This window comes from Hippocampus guttulatus, chromosome 1 (assembly GCF_054856545.1).
Source record: "Hippocampus guttulatus isolate MCC_2025c chromosome 1, RoL_Hgut_1.0, whole genome shotgun sequence".
In the NCBI taxonomy this organism is placed as follows: Eukaryota; Metazoa; Chordata; class Actinopteri; order Syngnathiformes; family Syngnathidae; genus Hippocampus; species Hippocampus guttulatus.
In genome coordinates, this window is record NC_141261.1 from 11,517,032 (window position 1) to 11,536,070 (window position 19,039).

Genomic DNA, 19,039 nt, shown 5'->3' on the forward strand with positions numbered 1-19,039 from the left:
AATTGATCTGAAATCGTGTGCATACTTGGCTGTCTTAGAGTGTACTTCTAAGCAGATGTACGCCAACACAGGATACACAAGAATGTCAAGCAGGAAACTCTTGCCATAGTTGATACTAAGCAGAGTGACAAGTGTGAACACGGTGTGTTGTGTAGGTTTCAGTAGCAAGTCAAAGCCCACATATCCTCTTTCCCCTAAAGCAAAAATGTGAGCAATTCTTATCTGGGGTTGGAGTGTTCGAATCACATTGCAATTATTCCCTCTACTTGACAGCTGATTCTGTGGCTTATACTTCGGGACAGGGATATAACATGGTGCAGGGCAGTCTGTCCGGGTGTCAATGTGTCAAGACAGTGAACCGGGTATTTGTTTTTTGCTTTATTTGTCATCTTATGTTGCTGTTGCAAAGCCTCTCTTCTACTCGGTTTATCTTGCAGGGAGTCCTATAGGAGCTCAATTTAATGGTGCATGAACAGTACAATGCAGCGATACCCCAAATCTCTTTTGTAATGCAATGCAGTAAAAAAAAAAAAAAGCATTGACTCCCTTCTGTATTCCTGATAATTGTCCTTATATTTATCACTCTCAAAGGAAATGTTCCGGATCTTAAAACCAATTTTTATGTCTCACATGGACAACTCAAGCAAATATCGTATAAAGTATGATTTCTTAATGATGATTTTATTGATTACGGTCTGTGAAAAGGTATTTGCCCTTGGCAACAATAACTGGAATCAAACATTTGCAGGAAGCCTTTTGCATCACTTTGGAGGAATTTTGGCCTAATGTTCTTGGCAGATACTTTTAATTTAGCCATGAGCAAGAACTGCCCATTTAAGATTATCTCACAGCATCTCAACTGGATTTTTTTTTCGCCATTCACAGGGGCACTTGCTGATATGTCTTGGGGTGCTTTCTGGGTAATTCAAGAGTGCTTGACCTTGAGGGCGTGACCTGATGGCCGGATGTGTGCCTGCAGGGTATCTTTGTAGACAGCAGAATACATTGTACCATTAATCGCTGCATCATCCAGTTCCTGAAGTAGCAAAGCAGCACCAGACCATCACGCTACCACCACCACCACCACCTATATTATTATGTTGCCATGATGTTCCTTTTCGTAAATGTTACGGGCTGCACACCTTTGAATAAGCTCAACTTTTGTTACAGGTCACAAAATTTCTCTCCAAAGGTCTTGGGGATTATCAAGCGTTTCTTGGCAAATGTGAGGTGAATCTCTGTAATTCTCTTTCACCAAAAGTGAGTTTTAATTCTCCAATCAGTGACTTTTTTTGCCAGTTGTCTTTCTCATTTGTTGCATCACAAACACTGACCTTAACTGAAGCCATTGAGGGCTGTAGTTCTTTGGATGTTTTCTGTTATCTGGTGACCTCCTGGACGAGTCGCGGTTGCACTCTTGGAGTCATCTCGGTTGGCCAACCACTTCTGGAAAAGTTCACCACTGGTCCCAGTTTTCTTATTCATTTAAAGATAATGGCTCCAAACATGCATGATGGGTTTTCACTTTTTCACAAAGGCCCGCCAGCTTGGTTTCCCTTATTAAATACAATCATTTACAAACTACATTTTATATTTACTCGGCCTGTCTTTATTGCCTATGACAACTGACTTGATGATCTAAAACATGTTAAGTATGATAAATATACATAAAACAGGAAGGGGGCATTTTTTGAGGCATCATATAATTTTTAATAAAGCACCAGTAGTTTAAAAGTGAATTTATTTACTACTGTGGGTCCTTGTCAGCTACAAAATGCGTCTCATTTTACTGTTCTAAAATGTAGTATGATCCAATCATGACAGTAAGCAGAATAATGAATAAGATGCAGTCATTAGTATTGTCGTGAGTAACGTCTTCATGCCATCGCAATTATCCTATAACCTAGTGAATCCAACACATTAAATCATCCATTCAGGATTAGGAGAGTAATTGCTTCTTGGTTATTCATTTCACTTTTTAATCACGGAAAGCTGGCACCGTTCGATCCGCTAATTGCTTTATCACTAAAGGCATGCCTTCCACCTGAAATGGCTGCTGATGAATCACATTCTCTCCGCGTTATTTAAATTGCGCATCTCACATCTGCTCTGTCTGCAACTGTTTACAGATCTTAGCTTCACGTGGATCTTCAACGAGTACCCGTCGTTTGTCGTCCAGGACACGCGGCGATTCGTGTCTCAGAAGACTGGCAACCTGTACATCGCCAAAGTTGAACCCTCTGACGTGGGCAACTACACTTGTGTAGTCACCAACACAGTCACCAAAAGTAGTGTTCAAGGACCACCCACACCCCTCGTGCTTCGAGTAGATGGTAAGAGCAACGCCACAGGCAGAGGAAACAGAATCAGATTGTTTTTGTTGTTGTATCGCCAACATGTTACATATCGCCATGCTAATCCCATTCAACTATGGAGTCATTTCCTGCCAAAATCTGACTTTGGCCCCCCAAAAAATAATTAATTAATTAATTAAAAGAAAATTATAAATCGAGTTAGGCTGTTAGCATTACATTATACAAATCTGAATCTCAATATTGATATCAAAATTTGCTGCAGGTGTTTATGTGATTATTTCATCTTTCACTGTAAGACATTGACAGAAGTTTTATTATGATGGCAATTGAAAGGAATTTCTACATTCATGTATTCATCCTGTGTTCAGGTATTTACAGTACATTTTTTTGTAATTGTTTCTCATGTAATTTAATGTAAAATCTATAAGGTTTGTTCTCATACTTCCATTTTACTCTTTTCATGTTTTACAAGAAACTTTCTAAATATACTTCAAGTGTGTCTCCAAATATGAAATGCCTTTTCATTTAAATCTTCAATATGGGACGGTCACATTATCATGAGATAGTGCTCATCAGTTGTCATGCACAGTACATTATCAACCGTTGGGGTACTTTGTTTTTTGAGGTGACATTTTCAGGCTTTAAGATGGATAAAATTGTGTGACATCAACTCTCATTTTGTCTTTGGCACACCAGGTGTAATGGGTGAATATGAGCCAAAGATTGAGGTACAGTTCCCTGAAGTTGTCCCAGTCGCTAAGAGCTCAACGGTCAAGCTGGAATGTTTTGCACTCGGAAAGTACGTTCTTCCGTGTATTGTTACTCCATGATGATGACTCACAATACGTTGTTAACTGCAACAATACAATCTGTCTGGTAATGTATGGAAAAGCCCGTGGCAATGATTGTAAGAACAAGAAGAATCACCCGCAAATGTGGTTCCATTTTGACTTTAATTGAAACATTTGTTTTCAAAGCTTTTAATTGTGCTTCAATCAAGTCTGCGCTGCGCAACAATATGATAGCAAGGAAAACAAAATAATATTTCAGGGCAAGGTCATTGTTGCTGTTTGTTTGTTTTTTAACAAGGAAGCATTTGATCTTACCTGTTATAAAATTACACACATCTGGTAACTGCATGTCTGATCTTCCTTACAAACCAATCCACGTCAAAATCAGTAAAACATTTGACAAGTTACGATTAATTAATTGAAGTCAAACACAGTTACCTTAATACTAGTGAGTGGAAGCGATTGCCAGGGACTCGCATTTCAAGATGCCGACGAGGTCGGCACATCCCCAACCAGCCGAAGCAAGGAACTTTCTTGATGCCAACCGGCACTTTCTAACTTTTCTGGCCAATCAGAAAGACTAAATATGTCACACGCGTCCATTTGTTAAGACAGGGTGTTTAACCTGAGCCTGTGCAAAGATGTGATAAAACACATACATATCAGGCGATACTATCCTGAACTGATGTCGGCGTATCAATATTTGACCATGACAAATAACACTGTAACACCGCCCTTGTTTAGTACTCTCAATGCCCTGTTGCTTTTAGCCCAGTGCCAACCATCAGTTGGAGGAGAGTCGATGGAGCCTCTTCCGGAAGAAAAGTGGACATCAATAGAGCCAACGGAGTGTTAGAGATCCCTTACTTTCAGCAGGAGGATGCGGGGATGTATGAATGCTTGGCTGAGAACAGCAGAGGCAGAAACTCTGTCAAAGGAAAGCTGTCCTTTTATGGTAAGTTTGATCTATGGCAAGTACAGTGGTACCGCTAGTTACCAATGTCTCTTCGTACGAAATTTTCAAGTTACGAAACGCCTCAACAGGAAAATATTGCTTCTTGTTACGAAATAAATTTCAAGATACGAAAGGTAAAAATACAGTATGGGCTGCTTGCAGTTTCCTGAACGCAACATACTTATAGCTGCTCTGCCATTGGCTATTACCCGGCATCTTCATGGCATCCCATTGGCTAAGAGCCATATGTCTGTGTGTGTGTAGATAGATAAAAAGATAGATATGTGTCTATGCACCGTCCTCGTCATTCGCCCCTCGGGTCCTGAGGTATTCCGATAGTTTTACGTAAATGTGAATCACCCAGAAAAAGTGTTCACCAGTCAGGTGATCGCTCACGATGCTGATGTTTGCCTTGGACATTGTCGAAGGATTGTTAAAAGCCACAAAAGCAAATGTCATTGGATCAGTTCTTGACAAAACGCCAAGCAAAAACCACTTCTGAGAGAGAACATGAACTAAAGAAGACAAACAACGATGAGGATGCAGTTAAAAGTTATATGACCATCATTTTTATTCGTTACTCTATTCTTTGTTTTTTACATGATGCACAACTCTCATTTATCGTGCAATAAACATGTATGTTACATATTTTCATGTATTTTTATGCTTCATAAAACTTTGTTGGAATTTTGCGGGGCTTGGAACGGATTAGGGCATTTACATGGAAAACACGTCTCTACTGACAAGATTTTCGAGTTAGGAAATTTCCTCCAGAACATATTAAATTTGTATGTAGAGGTACCACTTTACTGGCTTTGGTGGTAAATCTTGACACCTCTTCCCTTCCTTGCACATATACAAAATATGTACAGTTATCGACTTTTTTTTTTTTTAACCAAATACTTTACTCGACCCAATGATTGATAGAGGTTGTTTGAAACGTCAAGGAATCGCCGCTACTGAGCAAGATTGAAATGGGTTCAGCAAAGAAATGTAGTTTAGTTTTGGTGAGTCAAGCAAAAAAATATATATATACAGTATATATATATATTTGTTGTCATGAAACATGTAGCTTTTATTCGAGACGATAAATAACGGCATCCGACATTGGGATGTGGCAGTAAATGAACCCATTCCCAATCGCTCATTTCTGACAAGCTCTTTATTATATCGGCAGCTAACATTGGGCACAGCATGCACAGATTTAAATCACCTTTCAGGGAGAGGTGATTTGCCCCCCTCACCAACACTGCACTTGTGGCCATATTCCGAGTAAGCTTTTAATGACCCTTGATGAAGGATTTTATAGTTTTTCTTCCCATTATCTTGCCGTTTAGGCTTTGATGATGTCTGCATATAAAGCTCAGTTGGGATTTGCTTGAAGTAAATCATCACATCCACATCTTATTCCTGTAAGAGGGGTCCTTTTGATATGATAATAGAGGATTTTCTGGCTCCTGTGGGTGCTCAGAATCTCTGAAGTGAGCATAAAAAAATATATTTAAAAAACGCTCTTCAGACCACAAAAATATGGATGGAGAAGTTGCACATCATGCGATCGGGTCTAATTTAATTTGAAGCTCTAAATCAAGGCCTAACGATGTGATTGAGTTACTCCTAAGTTCAACAACTTTTTCGCTCTGACTGTGGCATGTGTGCCTAAACGCCTGGTTAGTTTTGTCGGTAGCTGGGTGAGAAAAATCTGTAATCAATACAGGACTCCAGCTAATGATGGAACAGAAACAAAAAGAGGCATCCATCCTCTCTCTCTGTTTACAAACATTTTATTTTTTAGTTAATCAAATTTGACCATAAATCTGACCTGCCTCAGAATCGATATCTTGAGTTTGGGTAAAAGGCGTTCCATCAAGTCTTTCTTTGTACTCATTTATATTTGTGTCATTTGTAAGAAGTTGTATGGATTTGATATTTCATTTCTCTTGTCGGTTTGTTTCCATATAACGACGACAAAAAAGTTTCAGGTGCAAAATGGACCAGACCACAAGTAACAGCAAAGAACTTAATTGAGCTCTCTATGCAACACATCATGTCAAGGAGATGGACTGACTTCGATTCCTCTCTCCCCTTCACCCTGGCAGGGTGTCCCGTCTTAATGCGTCTTCTCCAAAAGCACCATCCATCTTTCTCTTCTGTCACCAGAGATTAGATGCAAATTATTTACGCGACACCAGCGTATGTATAAAGAAGCATTGTTGGAATTTTAGATGCCTGAAATAGTAAAAAGGGCATCAAATGGCAACTCAGTCCATATGTCTTTGGGGCATTCGTACTTCAAGGTATACCGCTGTACTTTTCCCTCACTCGAACTAATCAAAAATGACAACAATCTTAATTCATTACCGTTCTTTAACTGGCTCCAGCTCTAGAATCATAACCGTTCTTCTTTTTCCACTTTTGAGCTGCAAAATGTTGATGCTTTCATTGGGTCTATTTATTTGTTTTTCTGTTTCGTCAAGCAAAGGTCAACTTTGGGTTAGTTGGAAGTAGATTCATAATTTGTGTCCTTGGATGAGGAGCCTGAAGATTGAATTGCCTTCTTTGTCGGTGAAAGTCTGCATGGTTACTTTGCATATTTTTTGTATTTGGTGTTGACAGCTGCTCCTCATTTGTCTGAGAAGCCCCCAGATGCTCACAAGACTATTGATGAAACGCTGGTCTGGGAGTGCAAAGCCAGCGCCAAGCCTAAGCCCTCATACCGTTGGCTGAAGAATGGAGAGCCTCTGGACCTGACAGAGGTAAGGCACTTCTTCCAAGTTCTGATTTGAATGCGTTTCATTTTGCTTCGTTCCGCACAACCACAAGTACCACCAAGATGAACCAAAAGAAGAATGAGTCATCAAGGATGCCAGATGCAGTCGCAAAATGATTCCAAATATGCGCAATCTTTGGCAAAAAAAAAATATTGACAATGATTCTAAACAAGACGGATTCCAAGTTTTGCTCTGTACCAACTGCTGTGATTCACAGTTCCAACTCTGGGTCTTTCATTGGAGAAAACAGAAACCATCCTGAATCCATACAAATGTTTTATTGTAATTTTGCACACTTCTCAATTAATAGTAAAAAAAAAAAAGCCCAAACTTCTAAATTCCAATTTGATCAGAATGGTAAATCACTTAGATAGCGCTTTACGTGCACCATATGTTGTCCAAAGCGGTTTACGAAGCCTCTTTGTCTCACTTTGTCGAAAACATATCAGAGTGTACATACACTGTGCGGACAACATATAATCGCGTTGAGCTACGGAAATGTTTACCTTTTAAATAACTTCAAATAACTTTAACCTCCAGTTTCCCTCGACAAAAGCAAAGTAACAACAAAGGCGTCGATACAATGTCTAGATGGGCTTCATTGGAGTATTGCTTAACAGTTTGATATAATGCTCATTAGCCGGCTAAACAATCCCGTACACACGCAAACATCAGGTGTGGGGTTTGAAAAGCGCACGTCACCGTCTCCCGTGACACCAACATGCTCTGATTCATACTCACTCGAATCCCGATTCGGCATTCTTTTTTTGCAGCCAATTCGCATTTCAATTCGACTCACCACCCATGCCTGCACAATATATTCCTGTACGTATTCATCTGTATGCTCTACACTTGCAGACTCACGATGAACTTTAATCTTTGCTTCCCTTGGGTTGTAAGGGCAAGTCTATATTAATTGTGATTGATCTGTTTTCAGAGGGTGACTATTGACGTTGCCTCAGAAAGGAGTACAATTTCATTTTGACATGAAAGCATTGTGGCTTGACTTGAAGAAAGCATCACTTAGAAATAGGTGAATTTCCCGCAGAGTAAATTGAGCTTCAAAAAAAGAAATCCAGTGATTCTGCACACAATTTAGCTCCTCTATTTTTTCATACTACTCAGTGTCTTCTTTCCTTTTGACAGTGACACAATACCTTATTATCTGATGTCCCTTCCCAATTTGCCCCATTTATAGTTTGTTGTAAAGTTCCCCAAGTGAGTACAGGTAACGTCCGGGTGATTAGACCAATGTTTTTCTTTAAAATAACCAAGGGTAACTTGGATCGAGGACTGAGATGAATTTGAGATTAATCACAATGATCACACATTGTACAAAATTATTCTGCATCAATTCATTTCACCAATGGGCTATTAACTTGGAATCGTAATTCCTTATACAGTCAAACCTCGGTTTTCCAACGTCTCTGTTATCGATCAAATCGGATTTTGACCAGAAAATTTGAGATTTTTGCGCCTCCGATTGCAACCAAAAACCGGTTTTCGACCAAACTGAGCTAAACCGAATACGCCACTCGACTCCTCTCAGCTTCCTTCCATGTTTAACAAGGGTCGCGGAGGGTGCTGGAGCCTATCCCAGCTGTCATCGGGCAGTAGGTGGGGGGACCCTGAACCGGTTGCCAGCCAATCGCAGGCCATACACAGATGGAAATCTAGCAGATGATATTGACAGTATGATGTTTAAATTGTATAGCTGTGGGGGGGATTTATAACGGGAATTACTGACAAGTTGTGGCCGTCGCGTTAGCCTGCTAGCTCCTCATATGGTAACAAGCGGTCCGGATGAGTTTGACAGCTTGCACGTCTTTGTAAATGGTACAGCCGTTTAAAATGAATGAATAAATCCTCTGGCAAATACGATCGAAAAAGTCACCATCCATCCGTTCGAGTCACATTCCAAACAAACCACGCACAAAAAGACCAACATATATCAAGCCAGCGACCTGTCTCATTTAATCGTTGGCCAACAAATCCCAACATGTAGGACGACCATTGAGCTATACTGTGAACAGTTATCCACTTAACTTGGGGAAAATGGCCAGCCAGTTAAGAGCGGATGATGGAGGACTTGACTGCGCTGTCTCTCTCCCCGAGTTAAAAATGGAATCCTGCAAAATAATTCTCATTTTTAAGAAGTGCAGCTGTCATCTAATTGTGGTTTTTTTTCTGTAACTGTAACATATCGTTATTTTTATTTATTTTTTGTAACCTGAAAACATGATGCCGTTGTATGTATTCTCTTACTCACTAAGCCTTTACAATTGTAATGTTTGTTTCCCTCAAGAAATTATGGTTAATGAATGCTATGACTTACCACCTACTTCTCGGTATCTTCATACTCGCTTTGTGCAGCGTGTTGAAAAACAAAAACAAAAATCAAAATATTTTTTAAAACGCCACATTTGAAATTGTGTTCACCAAAACATTTTTAATGTGCAAGTAATTCTATTATCGCGGACCATGTTCTTTTCGATAAATTGTCTTTTCAGTCCTATCAAAGGTCATTTCACGCTTAATCAAAAGAATCCCTCATGATCGATTTGTAAGTCCTGTTTTAAAACTTCCTCAGACCGTCTGCCCAGGTAACACATTCTCTGTACATGTGACTCTATTAATGAGCGGAGGTGTTACCATTTTCAAAATGCCAGCATCAACAGCAGCAGCTTTAAATCAATTTCCAAACCCAAAGGTCAGTGCTGTAGAGATAGAAAGGGAGAGGGAGAAGGAAAAGCACTGTGACGAGCATTTGTTGTTTCTCATTAGAATGAATCAGACTCCCTCGCCCTCTTTTTCTGTCTTTTATCTCCCTTTCTCTTGGGTTCACTTTCTCTGTGAGTCTCTATCAAGGGTCCCTCAACGTATTCACTCCTCCGATGCTTTTCTGACCCTTTCCAGAAGAATGAAATGACTCCAGGGAGGGCTGTCACTTGAAAATGTCACCTTGGCAAAACAAGGACCCACTCACTGGACTGTATTGTATCTTTAGAACAAACTTACTTCAGTATGAGTGTGGAGCTTCAGTCTGAAAATTGTCTGAGCGCGCATTCAGTTGGCTTTTCAAAGCTCAACTTGCAGCGCTGCATACTTAATGTTGCCTGAGAAGCCAAAGAACACCATTTTTGTCCCCGCCGTTAAAGATTGTGATCAGGCCACCACTCAGACGGAGCTCTGATTGTATTTATTTATTTATTTATATTTCAATTGGGGCAGTGGTTGCAGAAGGACTGTGTGACCCCAACTCCTGCACTTTACACAGATCTCTTTAATCTCTGTCACCCCTTGGGCCCTTGTAATACGTAACCTCGAAAGCACCATCTTTCATCTATTCAAAGTCACAGTGACACTCTCTCTCTCTCTCCCGTGAACATGCATATATGCATCCTTCCTTGGCCCCAAACCATGCAGATTGTTGTGTTTTATTTGGAAACTGCAGTTTATCCTCCTCACACAGGACCCCCTCAGGCGCCAGGTCACCGGAGTGTCCGTCATGCGACTGAGCTTTAGATCTGGCACCGGTTTGAAGCTCCTCAGCTGTGTCACTGACAGACTTGAAGCAAGTGACTTTTCAAGTGTCAGCTCTGGAGTGATCCAAGATGACAGGCACACATTTGCCACACAGCCATCGAAGCTACAGTTGGCCCACTGAAGTCAAACACAATCTGTCCCAGAACGCTGGTTGATCTCCAGCTTTCTCGTATTTCAAAACAATTTTTATTACTGTCGGAAATAAGGAAGATGGTTTAAAAAAAAAAGTAAATCAGCTGGTCAAAGCGTCGCGAACATAGAACCTTTAATTTAACTGTACATGTAATACAAGTTGCATTTTAACATTAACAGTCATACAAATTAAAAAATATGTTAGTGTAACCCAGGGGTCGGCAACTCAAAATGTTGAAAGAACCATATCGGACCAAAAAATTAAAAGCTTTATAATGAAGGCAACACATGCTGTATGTATCTATATTAGCTATATTAGCCTACTATCAAAATGACTAAGTTGGCTCCAAATACACAATGAGCCTTCATGATTAAATGTTTTCTTTCCCCTACTGTGCATCCTGTAGAGCATAGGTGTCAAACTCAGGTCCTGGAGGGCCACTGTCCTGCATGTTTTCCAAGTCTCCCTGTTGCAACACACCTGATTCAAATAATCAGCGATCGACCCGTTACCACAGACGCGCTCATATGCACGCACTTACACACGCATGCCATAATGAGCAACAGCCATAATGGCCGCAAAGATGAATGGGACATGGGATGGACTTTTGCAGCGTGTTAACGAGCGTAGCTCAGGTGTATTGTTTAAAAATGCTTCTCTCAGCCCTCCAGATTCACATTCTTTGCCAGTACCCTCAGTGAATTGGTTTTTTGTTTTTTTTAAACAACAGCCAAGTCAAGTTAAATTTGTTTCAGGTGTAATGTCAACCACAGTTTGATAATGTCAGCGCTACGTTAGGCGACGGGGGGTTGCTCCAATTCACCACGGCTATTAAGACAAAAGAAAATTAGCACTCTTTTCAATTATTACCCCCCCAGGTGTGGAAAATATGCGGCTAGCACCTGAATTTAATCAGGCTATTAATCAGAATGAACCTAAACAGTCCAAATACAGCACTAATTACCTACCTTGCGGTAAAGTGTGCTCTCAGGTGAGAAACGACTATGTTGTGATGCCACTGTGGCACTAATTGGGCTGTTTTTAAGATTCCTCTCTGGATGGTTTACATAAATTCAAAGGTCACCTCAGCAAAGCAGTGTATCATCTACATAACTAATTGACTGTGTGCCTGTGTGTCTGCCTTAGTTATATTCAACTAAGTTACGTCCAACTACAAAATGGTAGATGTCCAATTTCTATACAGTGGTACCTCTACTTACGAACGTCTCTTCTTACGAAATTTTCAAGTTACGAAATGCTTCAACAGGAAAATATTGCCTTTTGTTACAAAAGAAATTTCAAGATACGAAAGGTAAAAATACTGTTTGGTCTGCTACTCGCATTCAACATACTTATAGCTGCTCTGCCATTGGCTATTAGCTGGCATCTTCCTGGCATCCCATTGGCTAAGAGGGGCCTCGACTATATGTGTCTATGTGTGAAGATAGATAAATAGATAGATATGTGTCGATGCAACGTCCTCGTCATTCGCAACTCGGGGCATGAGGTGTTCCCAGAAAAAGTGTTCACCAGTCGGGTGATCGCTCACGATGCTGACGTTTGCCTTGGACATTTTCGAAGGATGATTAAAAGCCGTCAAAAGCAAATGTCATTGGATCAGTTCTTGACAAAATGCCAGGCAAAAAACACTTCTGAGAGAGAACATGAACTAAAGAGGGCAAAAAACCATGACGACACAGTTAAAAGTTAAATGACCATCATTTTTATTTGTTACTCCATTCTTTGTTTTTCACATTATGCACTACTCTCAATTAGTGTGCAATAATCTAATTGTAGCATGTATTTTTGACATATTTTGATGCATTTTTATGATTTGCAATACATTTATGTCTGAAAATTGGGGGGCTTGGAACGGATTACGGCATTTACATGGAAAACGCATCCCTACGAGTCTCTACATAACTTTTACGAGTCAAGAAATTTCTTCCAGAACACATACATTTTGTAAGGAGAGGTACCACTGTACCATAGTGCTAAGACTGTTTGCAGAAATGTGTTGGACGGTCGCGAAGTTCCAGGATGAAGGTTTAGATCAAGACCAGCACCCTTTTAATTCAAATAAGGTCATAGTACAAATGCATTTCCTTCATCGTGATTGCCTTATATGTTTCTGTCTTTAGCAGGACCGGATCCAGGTGAATAACGGAGTGCTGACCATCAGTAGCTTAAATCTGGCTGACATCGGCACGTATCAGTGTGTGGCTGAGAACAAGCATGGCAGAGTATTCACCAATGCCGAGCTTCGAGTCATAGGTAAGAAGACTTTGTTGATCACCCACAATACATTCAGATGAGTCGGTCTCATGCTGTCAAAGTAAGCGAGTCTGAGTCGCTTCAAGTCAAAATTCAACAAAAAAGAAATAATCAGCATTTGATGTTAGTTGTGACAATTTAAATCACTCACCGTTGCATTTAAAGCATTAATATTGTTACGTTTCGGAACCATCCGAATTGGAGTGGATCGCACAAACGTAGACAAGGATCAGATTTTGGGACAAAAAAAAGGTTTATTAGATAAACGCAAGGCCGACAAAGTACAACTCAGGACGCTGGTAGCAAAGAACCAGAAGAATATGGAACAAACCAAAAGTGCTTGCAAAAGTAAAGGAACTCGAAAAGTTGTTGTCAACTAAATGGACCCAACAATCCAAAACACAAGAATACAAAAGCGAGACTACACAGCAATGAAAAAATACGATCTAAATATGTGGCAAGACTATGAGGCAAAAATCGAGAACGTCTAGAAAATCGAATTAATCGGAAACAGTTGTGAGCAAGACTTAATAATCCACAGCTTTGTTGTCACAGCCATCTTGATCGCATTCAATTTTCAAAACGGGTTCCCATGATGAGAGTTTAGGGTTGGCGAAAGGGGGAGAAAAAAAATCACCCGAGGCTATGTCGGGTGAGTAGGGAGGTAGCTACAACACAGCAATGTTCTTCTTTTCAAAGAACTGATGGATGCTTGGGACATTGTGCTCTAAGCACGCAAGTGATCCTGCCTCAGCTCTCCCCTCTTACCGTGCATTGAATGAAACAAACGCCACAGGATTTCTGTCGGTGTGCTGATTGATGATCTGGCCCACATGCAAAGGCAAAACTCCTCTTTTAAAGAGATATCTTTAATGACACCAGTCCTGGAACCTTTCTGTCATGCACCATACGTCTCCTGCGCCAGATTGCGTGCAGACGCGGAGGAGCTTTCTTCTGAGCATGAACGCATACAAAACAGTCCGAGATGCCGGCCGCTCAGTCATCGGAGCCTAAAGGAGCAGCAAGGAAACCTCGCTCTCATTTTGCTTCACAGCCCTCATTCTTCATGCATCATGTCCACTTTTCAAGGAAATGCACGCAATTGGAAAAACCCACTCTCTTTCACGTTAACTATCCTCTTGAAATGATTGTGTGGCTGTGTGAGTCAATGTGGCGGTGTCTTTCTTTTGTGCAAGCGAGTGTATGTGAGTAATTAGAGAAGGGGATGCAAGAGCCGGCCGGCCTACATAATAGATAAATTGATCCATATGTTTTCAGATACCCATTCACGCTAATGTCTTTAATAACTCTCTCACCTTCTCTATACTCCCGACTTCAGCGCACACATCCTACAAGGTCTGAATGATTTATCATTTTTGGATCAAAATCGTGATCTCAGACAATGTGATTTCGTGATCGCCCAAGCTGCGATTTACAAAGGTGCCGTCCAAGTTGACTATTCAGAAGCGGCATGCTACTCCTTGACAGGTCACGCTGACCGTTCAGTTCTGAGCTGGTTAAAAAAAAAAAAATTGACGGGATTGACTGTGTCACAGTCAATCCCGGAGCCCCTGTTTCCCAGCTGATCGTGGACCCGAGGCACTACGTTAACTTGTTCTGCACAATGTGTATGGACAGCCGCTACGAGCGACGCGGTGCAGATCCTCTCCTCTATGAAACTAATCCTTTCCTCTGCGGTGGCCAAAAGCTACACTTCTAACAAGCGGTGCGATGATTAAAGGCTGATGAGGAGTAGCATGCAACACACCGCGCAAGACGCGAGAACATGAGAATCTGAAGGAGCTAAAACTAATCGCTAAACTAACGTGAAAAGCAAGAGTGGTGAAAGACCAGACTATGTGCTTCGCTGTACAGTACACTTTTGACAGAAGTCTGGCTACAAACGTGTTCGGGGTGGGGGGCCACTACAGTATATGCGAACAGCAAATTTGTATCACCATTGATACGTATTTGTAGATAAAATAAGACAGCAGCTACATAGTAAGCGCACGCTCTTTTTACACTTTCACGCTGACATTACTGTGTGTGTTTGTGAATTGAAACCAAATCGTAATATCTATCGGGGGGAAAAAAAAAATCACATATCAATCTTTTCCTAAAGATTTCCCAGCTTTATTTCTTACGCTTTCTTCCTCTTATTTCACTGCACTACCACTCCTTTGTTTTGACTTTCTCTTCTTAGCCATTGCCCCAGACTTCTCCCAGAATTTGTTGAAGGCCCAAACCCTGGCCCGACAGAGTGGTGACGTCCTCATTGAATGCAAGCCCAAGATGTCTCCTTGGGGTGTGATTTCATGGAGGAAAGGAAAAGAAGCCATAAGAGAGAACCACAGGTACCGGGTTTCCTTGGGGATGTGCGTTGAATCAATCAACTGCTCTCTTGATCAAAGCTAAGTTCATCAACATGGTGCTTTTTTTGTCTACGTCACATTCATAGAAGTGAGCCACAGCAAACACGGTACAACTTGCATATCCCAACAGATTCAGCATGCTCCCCGTTTCCTCTTATGCATTCCGCATTTTCTCTCTCGATTCTTCTAAGGCCTCCTGGCCGTCCTCGAGGCTGGCATTCTACACTGTTTACACAACGTAATTGACCGTTCTTAGATCCATCAGCTCATTAGCAGCATGCAAATTCTGCAGGTTTATTCGAACACCAGGCAGATGATGATGATGCAGGCAATCAGTGAAACAATCCCCAAAAGGGACGATCGATGACAAACTGTGGACGAACATACCTTCTTCTGCGGTAGTGGATGTGGCACAGAGGGAGCCGTCTGGACACCTTGTTTTATTAGAAATCAGGGTGTGCGGATCAATGCAATACCTCACTGAGCAGGGAAAGACAGGAAGATAAAGGGCTCTATTTTCGCAGACAGCTTGGCTGTAAAAACTGCTGCATCTTGACTTTCGTGCAGGTGCAAGCCCCCTTTAGCGCATTTGGGAATTCGGCAGACCGTGCTGCGCCAACCTGGGTGTTCCGGTGCGAGTACCACATATCATAGACCCCCATGATTTTATCATCATCCTTCAGTGGCCTGCGCGATTGCTGATGATGTAACGCCTGATAATTGTTTTCTAATATATATTTCCTTGCCTCTAGATTGCGCAAATTATATATTATCATAAGTGGTTACAGTTGATCATTGATTTTGCATACAACGTAAAATTAGAGATGTCAATTTATCGCGTTAATTGCGATTGATTAATTACGGTCATATTTAGCGCGTTATGTTTTTTAATCACGTGAATCTAAATTTTAATCTCTAACTTTATTGTGTCTGTAGGTGGGTTTCCTTTTTATAATATCCCTTCTCATGTGCTGGCTTCCAGTGTTCGAGTGGTTGAGGGTGGGGAAACAACTGTCAGTCACAGCCTGAACCGGACATTGATTGGCTGTCATTATGTTTGGGCTTGTTTAGCATAAACTGATTGGCTCCCATTGGAGTTGGGCAGGCTAAGTAAGCAGCGGTGAGGAGAGGAGAGGTGAAAATGGAGGAGCATGTGAGAGTTCTCGGCACAATGAATGGAAAATTTACTTTTCAAAATTGAAACTGACGGCACTATTGATAAAAGTAGAGTGTTGTGCCTAATTTGTAAGGAGTTTGCTGACCACCGAAGCAGCTGAAGTTTAGCCTCCCACATGAATGCAAAGCACGCAGTCGCGAGTGCATCCACAGCTAACGTTAGCACCGAAAGCGTTAGCAATAGAGGGAGCAAGAGCAAAGCTCTTCGCCAAACTAAACTCGAGTAGAACACCCCGCGTACGAGTCATGAAGTCAGCATAGTTGCTGTGTCCTCAGTAGCCGACCAGAAGTGGTTGATGTTTATTTCAGGAAGTACCTCTGGAAGTACAACAATGTACGAGGCGATCAGTCGCGTTGCTAAGCAACGGAGGGAAATTCTGCGCTGTACATTTTGTTCATAAGCACAGTCGCGTAGGCAATTAAGTTCCCACGGTTCGGTGCAGCGAAGGCATTTTCACGATTTTGTGGGAAAAATCTGGTCGTTATAATGAAGTTTACATTTTGAAGGTGTTGTTTGTAAGCAAAGTCAGCAAATGGAAAATGAATTACGTGAAATCGGGACTTTGAAATGTGAAAGTTATAGGGCTGGAAATGTTGTCAACGGGGTACGTTGAAAAGAGGTTTGACTGTAATAATTAAAGGGGAAGATAACCCAATCATTTTCTGTACAAGAAAACTTTCTATGCAGCCTCACGAGTCTAAGCATTCTGATTAATATTGTGTATGTGGAATATGAATTTAGCAGTCAAATCCACCCGTTTTTGTCCATCTCGGGGGTGGCCATTTTGCCAGGTGACATTATCGTAGCTCAGAGCGCAGGTAACGACCAATCACAGCTCACCTGTTTTATGAAAAGGAGCCAGGGATTTTGCTGCTTAACTCATAATCCACAAACGTGATATTTATCAGAATGCCCTCTTTAGACTAGCAAAAATATTTTATTGTAATGAGGATTTTTGGGTTGACTTCCCCTTTAAAAAAGCAATGCAAACAATATAATAAAAAATAATAACACCTAATAATGCTGTGATTATATACTTTCACTTTCAAACAAACTATACAAGACATCCATCCATTTTCCGAACCGCTTGATCCTCACTAGGGTCGCGGGGCCTATCCCAGCCGTCTTCGGGCAGTAGGCGGGGGACACCCTGAATCAGTTGCCAGTCAATTGCAGGGCACACAGAGACGAACAACCATCCACGCCCACACTCACACCTAGGGACAATTTAGAGCGTCCAATCAACCTGCCATGCATGTTTTTGGAATGTGGGAGGAAACCGGAGCACCCGGAGAAAACCCACGCAGGCCCGGGGAGAACATGCAAACTCCACACAGGGAGGCCGGAGCTGGAATCGAACCCGGTACCTCTGCACTGTGAAGCCGACGTGCTAACCACTGGACTACCGGGCCGCCCCTATACAAGACATAATAGATTTCTTTTCTATGAGTCACCGCGTACCGAATGAAAAACCGTGAGCACAAAACCGAGATGCGAACAGAACCGTTCCACCCCTAGTATTTATCTAAGAATGATAATAAAGATTACTTTTTCTTTTTGCACTCCAAGGGACCAAAGGAGGCTTACCGTTCTTATCCTTATCCTATTGTTCCTCCTGCAAAGGTGTCAAACACAAGTCGAAACCCCATTTATCAAAAAGTGTGCAAATCAGCCAGTGATGCATTTCCATGTTTATGAAATATTGTTGAATGTTCAGGAATGTACCGGCGGGAGGCGAAGAACACCTGCTGCAACATAGGCCGATTCCCATTTTGTCATTCCATTCGGGATTAATTGCTCGGCTGGCTCAGCAGCTTTCCTTTACTCAAATATCCATCCTCGCCACAGTGCGGCTTCTGTTGGAGTCATATCTCACCTCCCCCAGCCAGACAGTTTGCTGGGACAACTGAAAGGCTGATCTGATAGTCGATGGCGATGCCAGCCAAAGAGACGCAGTGGTCGCAGCTCTAAGATGTTTTATTTGAGGCCAAGCGCCAGCAACAGCCCGGAGATTATTTGTTGTGCTGTGAAATGATCGACTCAGCTCGCAGCTTTATCATCCTCTTTAACATTAAAAGGAAAATGCAGCCATAAGGCTGTGTGTGTGCAATGGCACCCAAATGGCAAGATTTCCCATTCGGGTTTGTAGTGGGTGAGTTGCATACCAAATGTCGACTTTGACATGATTGCAGCATCTCTTGCAAGCCTATTCCTGCTTCCTCGCTCGTTAGAATTTAGTTTCCACTGCACAGAAATGAGGCTGCTAGCGAACGCTATTACAGCAGAAGCACAGCAGTAATCCATCCCACTGGCTGAACTAAAATACCCATAATTCCTTCTTAATCTTCCAGGATAATGTTTTCAAGGATGTGGAGCAGAGAGGTACAAACTAGCTAAGAATAAGGCAGAATCTTATGTGTAAATAAAATCTTGCAGCGGCAATTCCTGTTCTCTTATCGCGAGCGTGTCGGAAAAGATAGCCTTCGCATTTACCGCTACTGTATGTCGAGATCTGTGGGGTTAATTTAAAGTGGCGACTTAATTTAATTTCCTTGCTGATCACTGCCAATATTTGTCAAACAATATTGGCGATCACACTCTGTATTACCCTATAAATTGCAGCACGATACAGTATTTACGATTGTTTTGGTTCATATCATATCATTCACAAGAGCAGATTCTCACATGGCCGGCTCATCATAAAT

At 41.5% G+C, this 19,039-nt stretch overlaps 1 protein-coding gene across 2 annotated transcripts in view; it reads left to right on the forward strand.

The window, feature by feature from the left end:
* cntn3a.1 (contactin 3a, tandem duplicate 1) overlaps positions 1-19,039 on the forward strand; it is a 77,423-nt gene that overhangs the window by 39,743 nt on the left and 18,641 nt on the right. The window contains exons 6-11 of one of the 2 annotated variants that reach the window (XM_086109628.1): positions 2,130-2,333; positions 3,012-3,114; positions 3,877-4,061; positions 6,678-6,817; positions 12,653-12,785; positions 14,989-15,139. In XM_086109628.1, coding sequence (XP_085965754.1) covers positions 2,130-2,333; positions 3,012-3,114; positions 3,877-4,061; positions 6,678-6,817; positions 12,653-12,785; positions 14,989-15,139 — 916 coding nt within the window. The remainder of the gene's footprint in view (positions 1-2,129; positions 2,334-3,011; positions 3,115-3,876; positions 4,062-6,677; positions 6,818-12,652; positions 12,786-14,988; positions 15,140-19,039) is intronic. The other variant, XM_086109637.1, reaches the window with a different exon arrangement.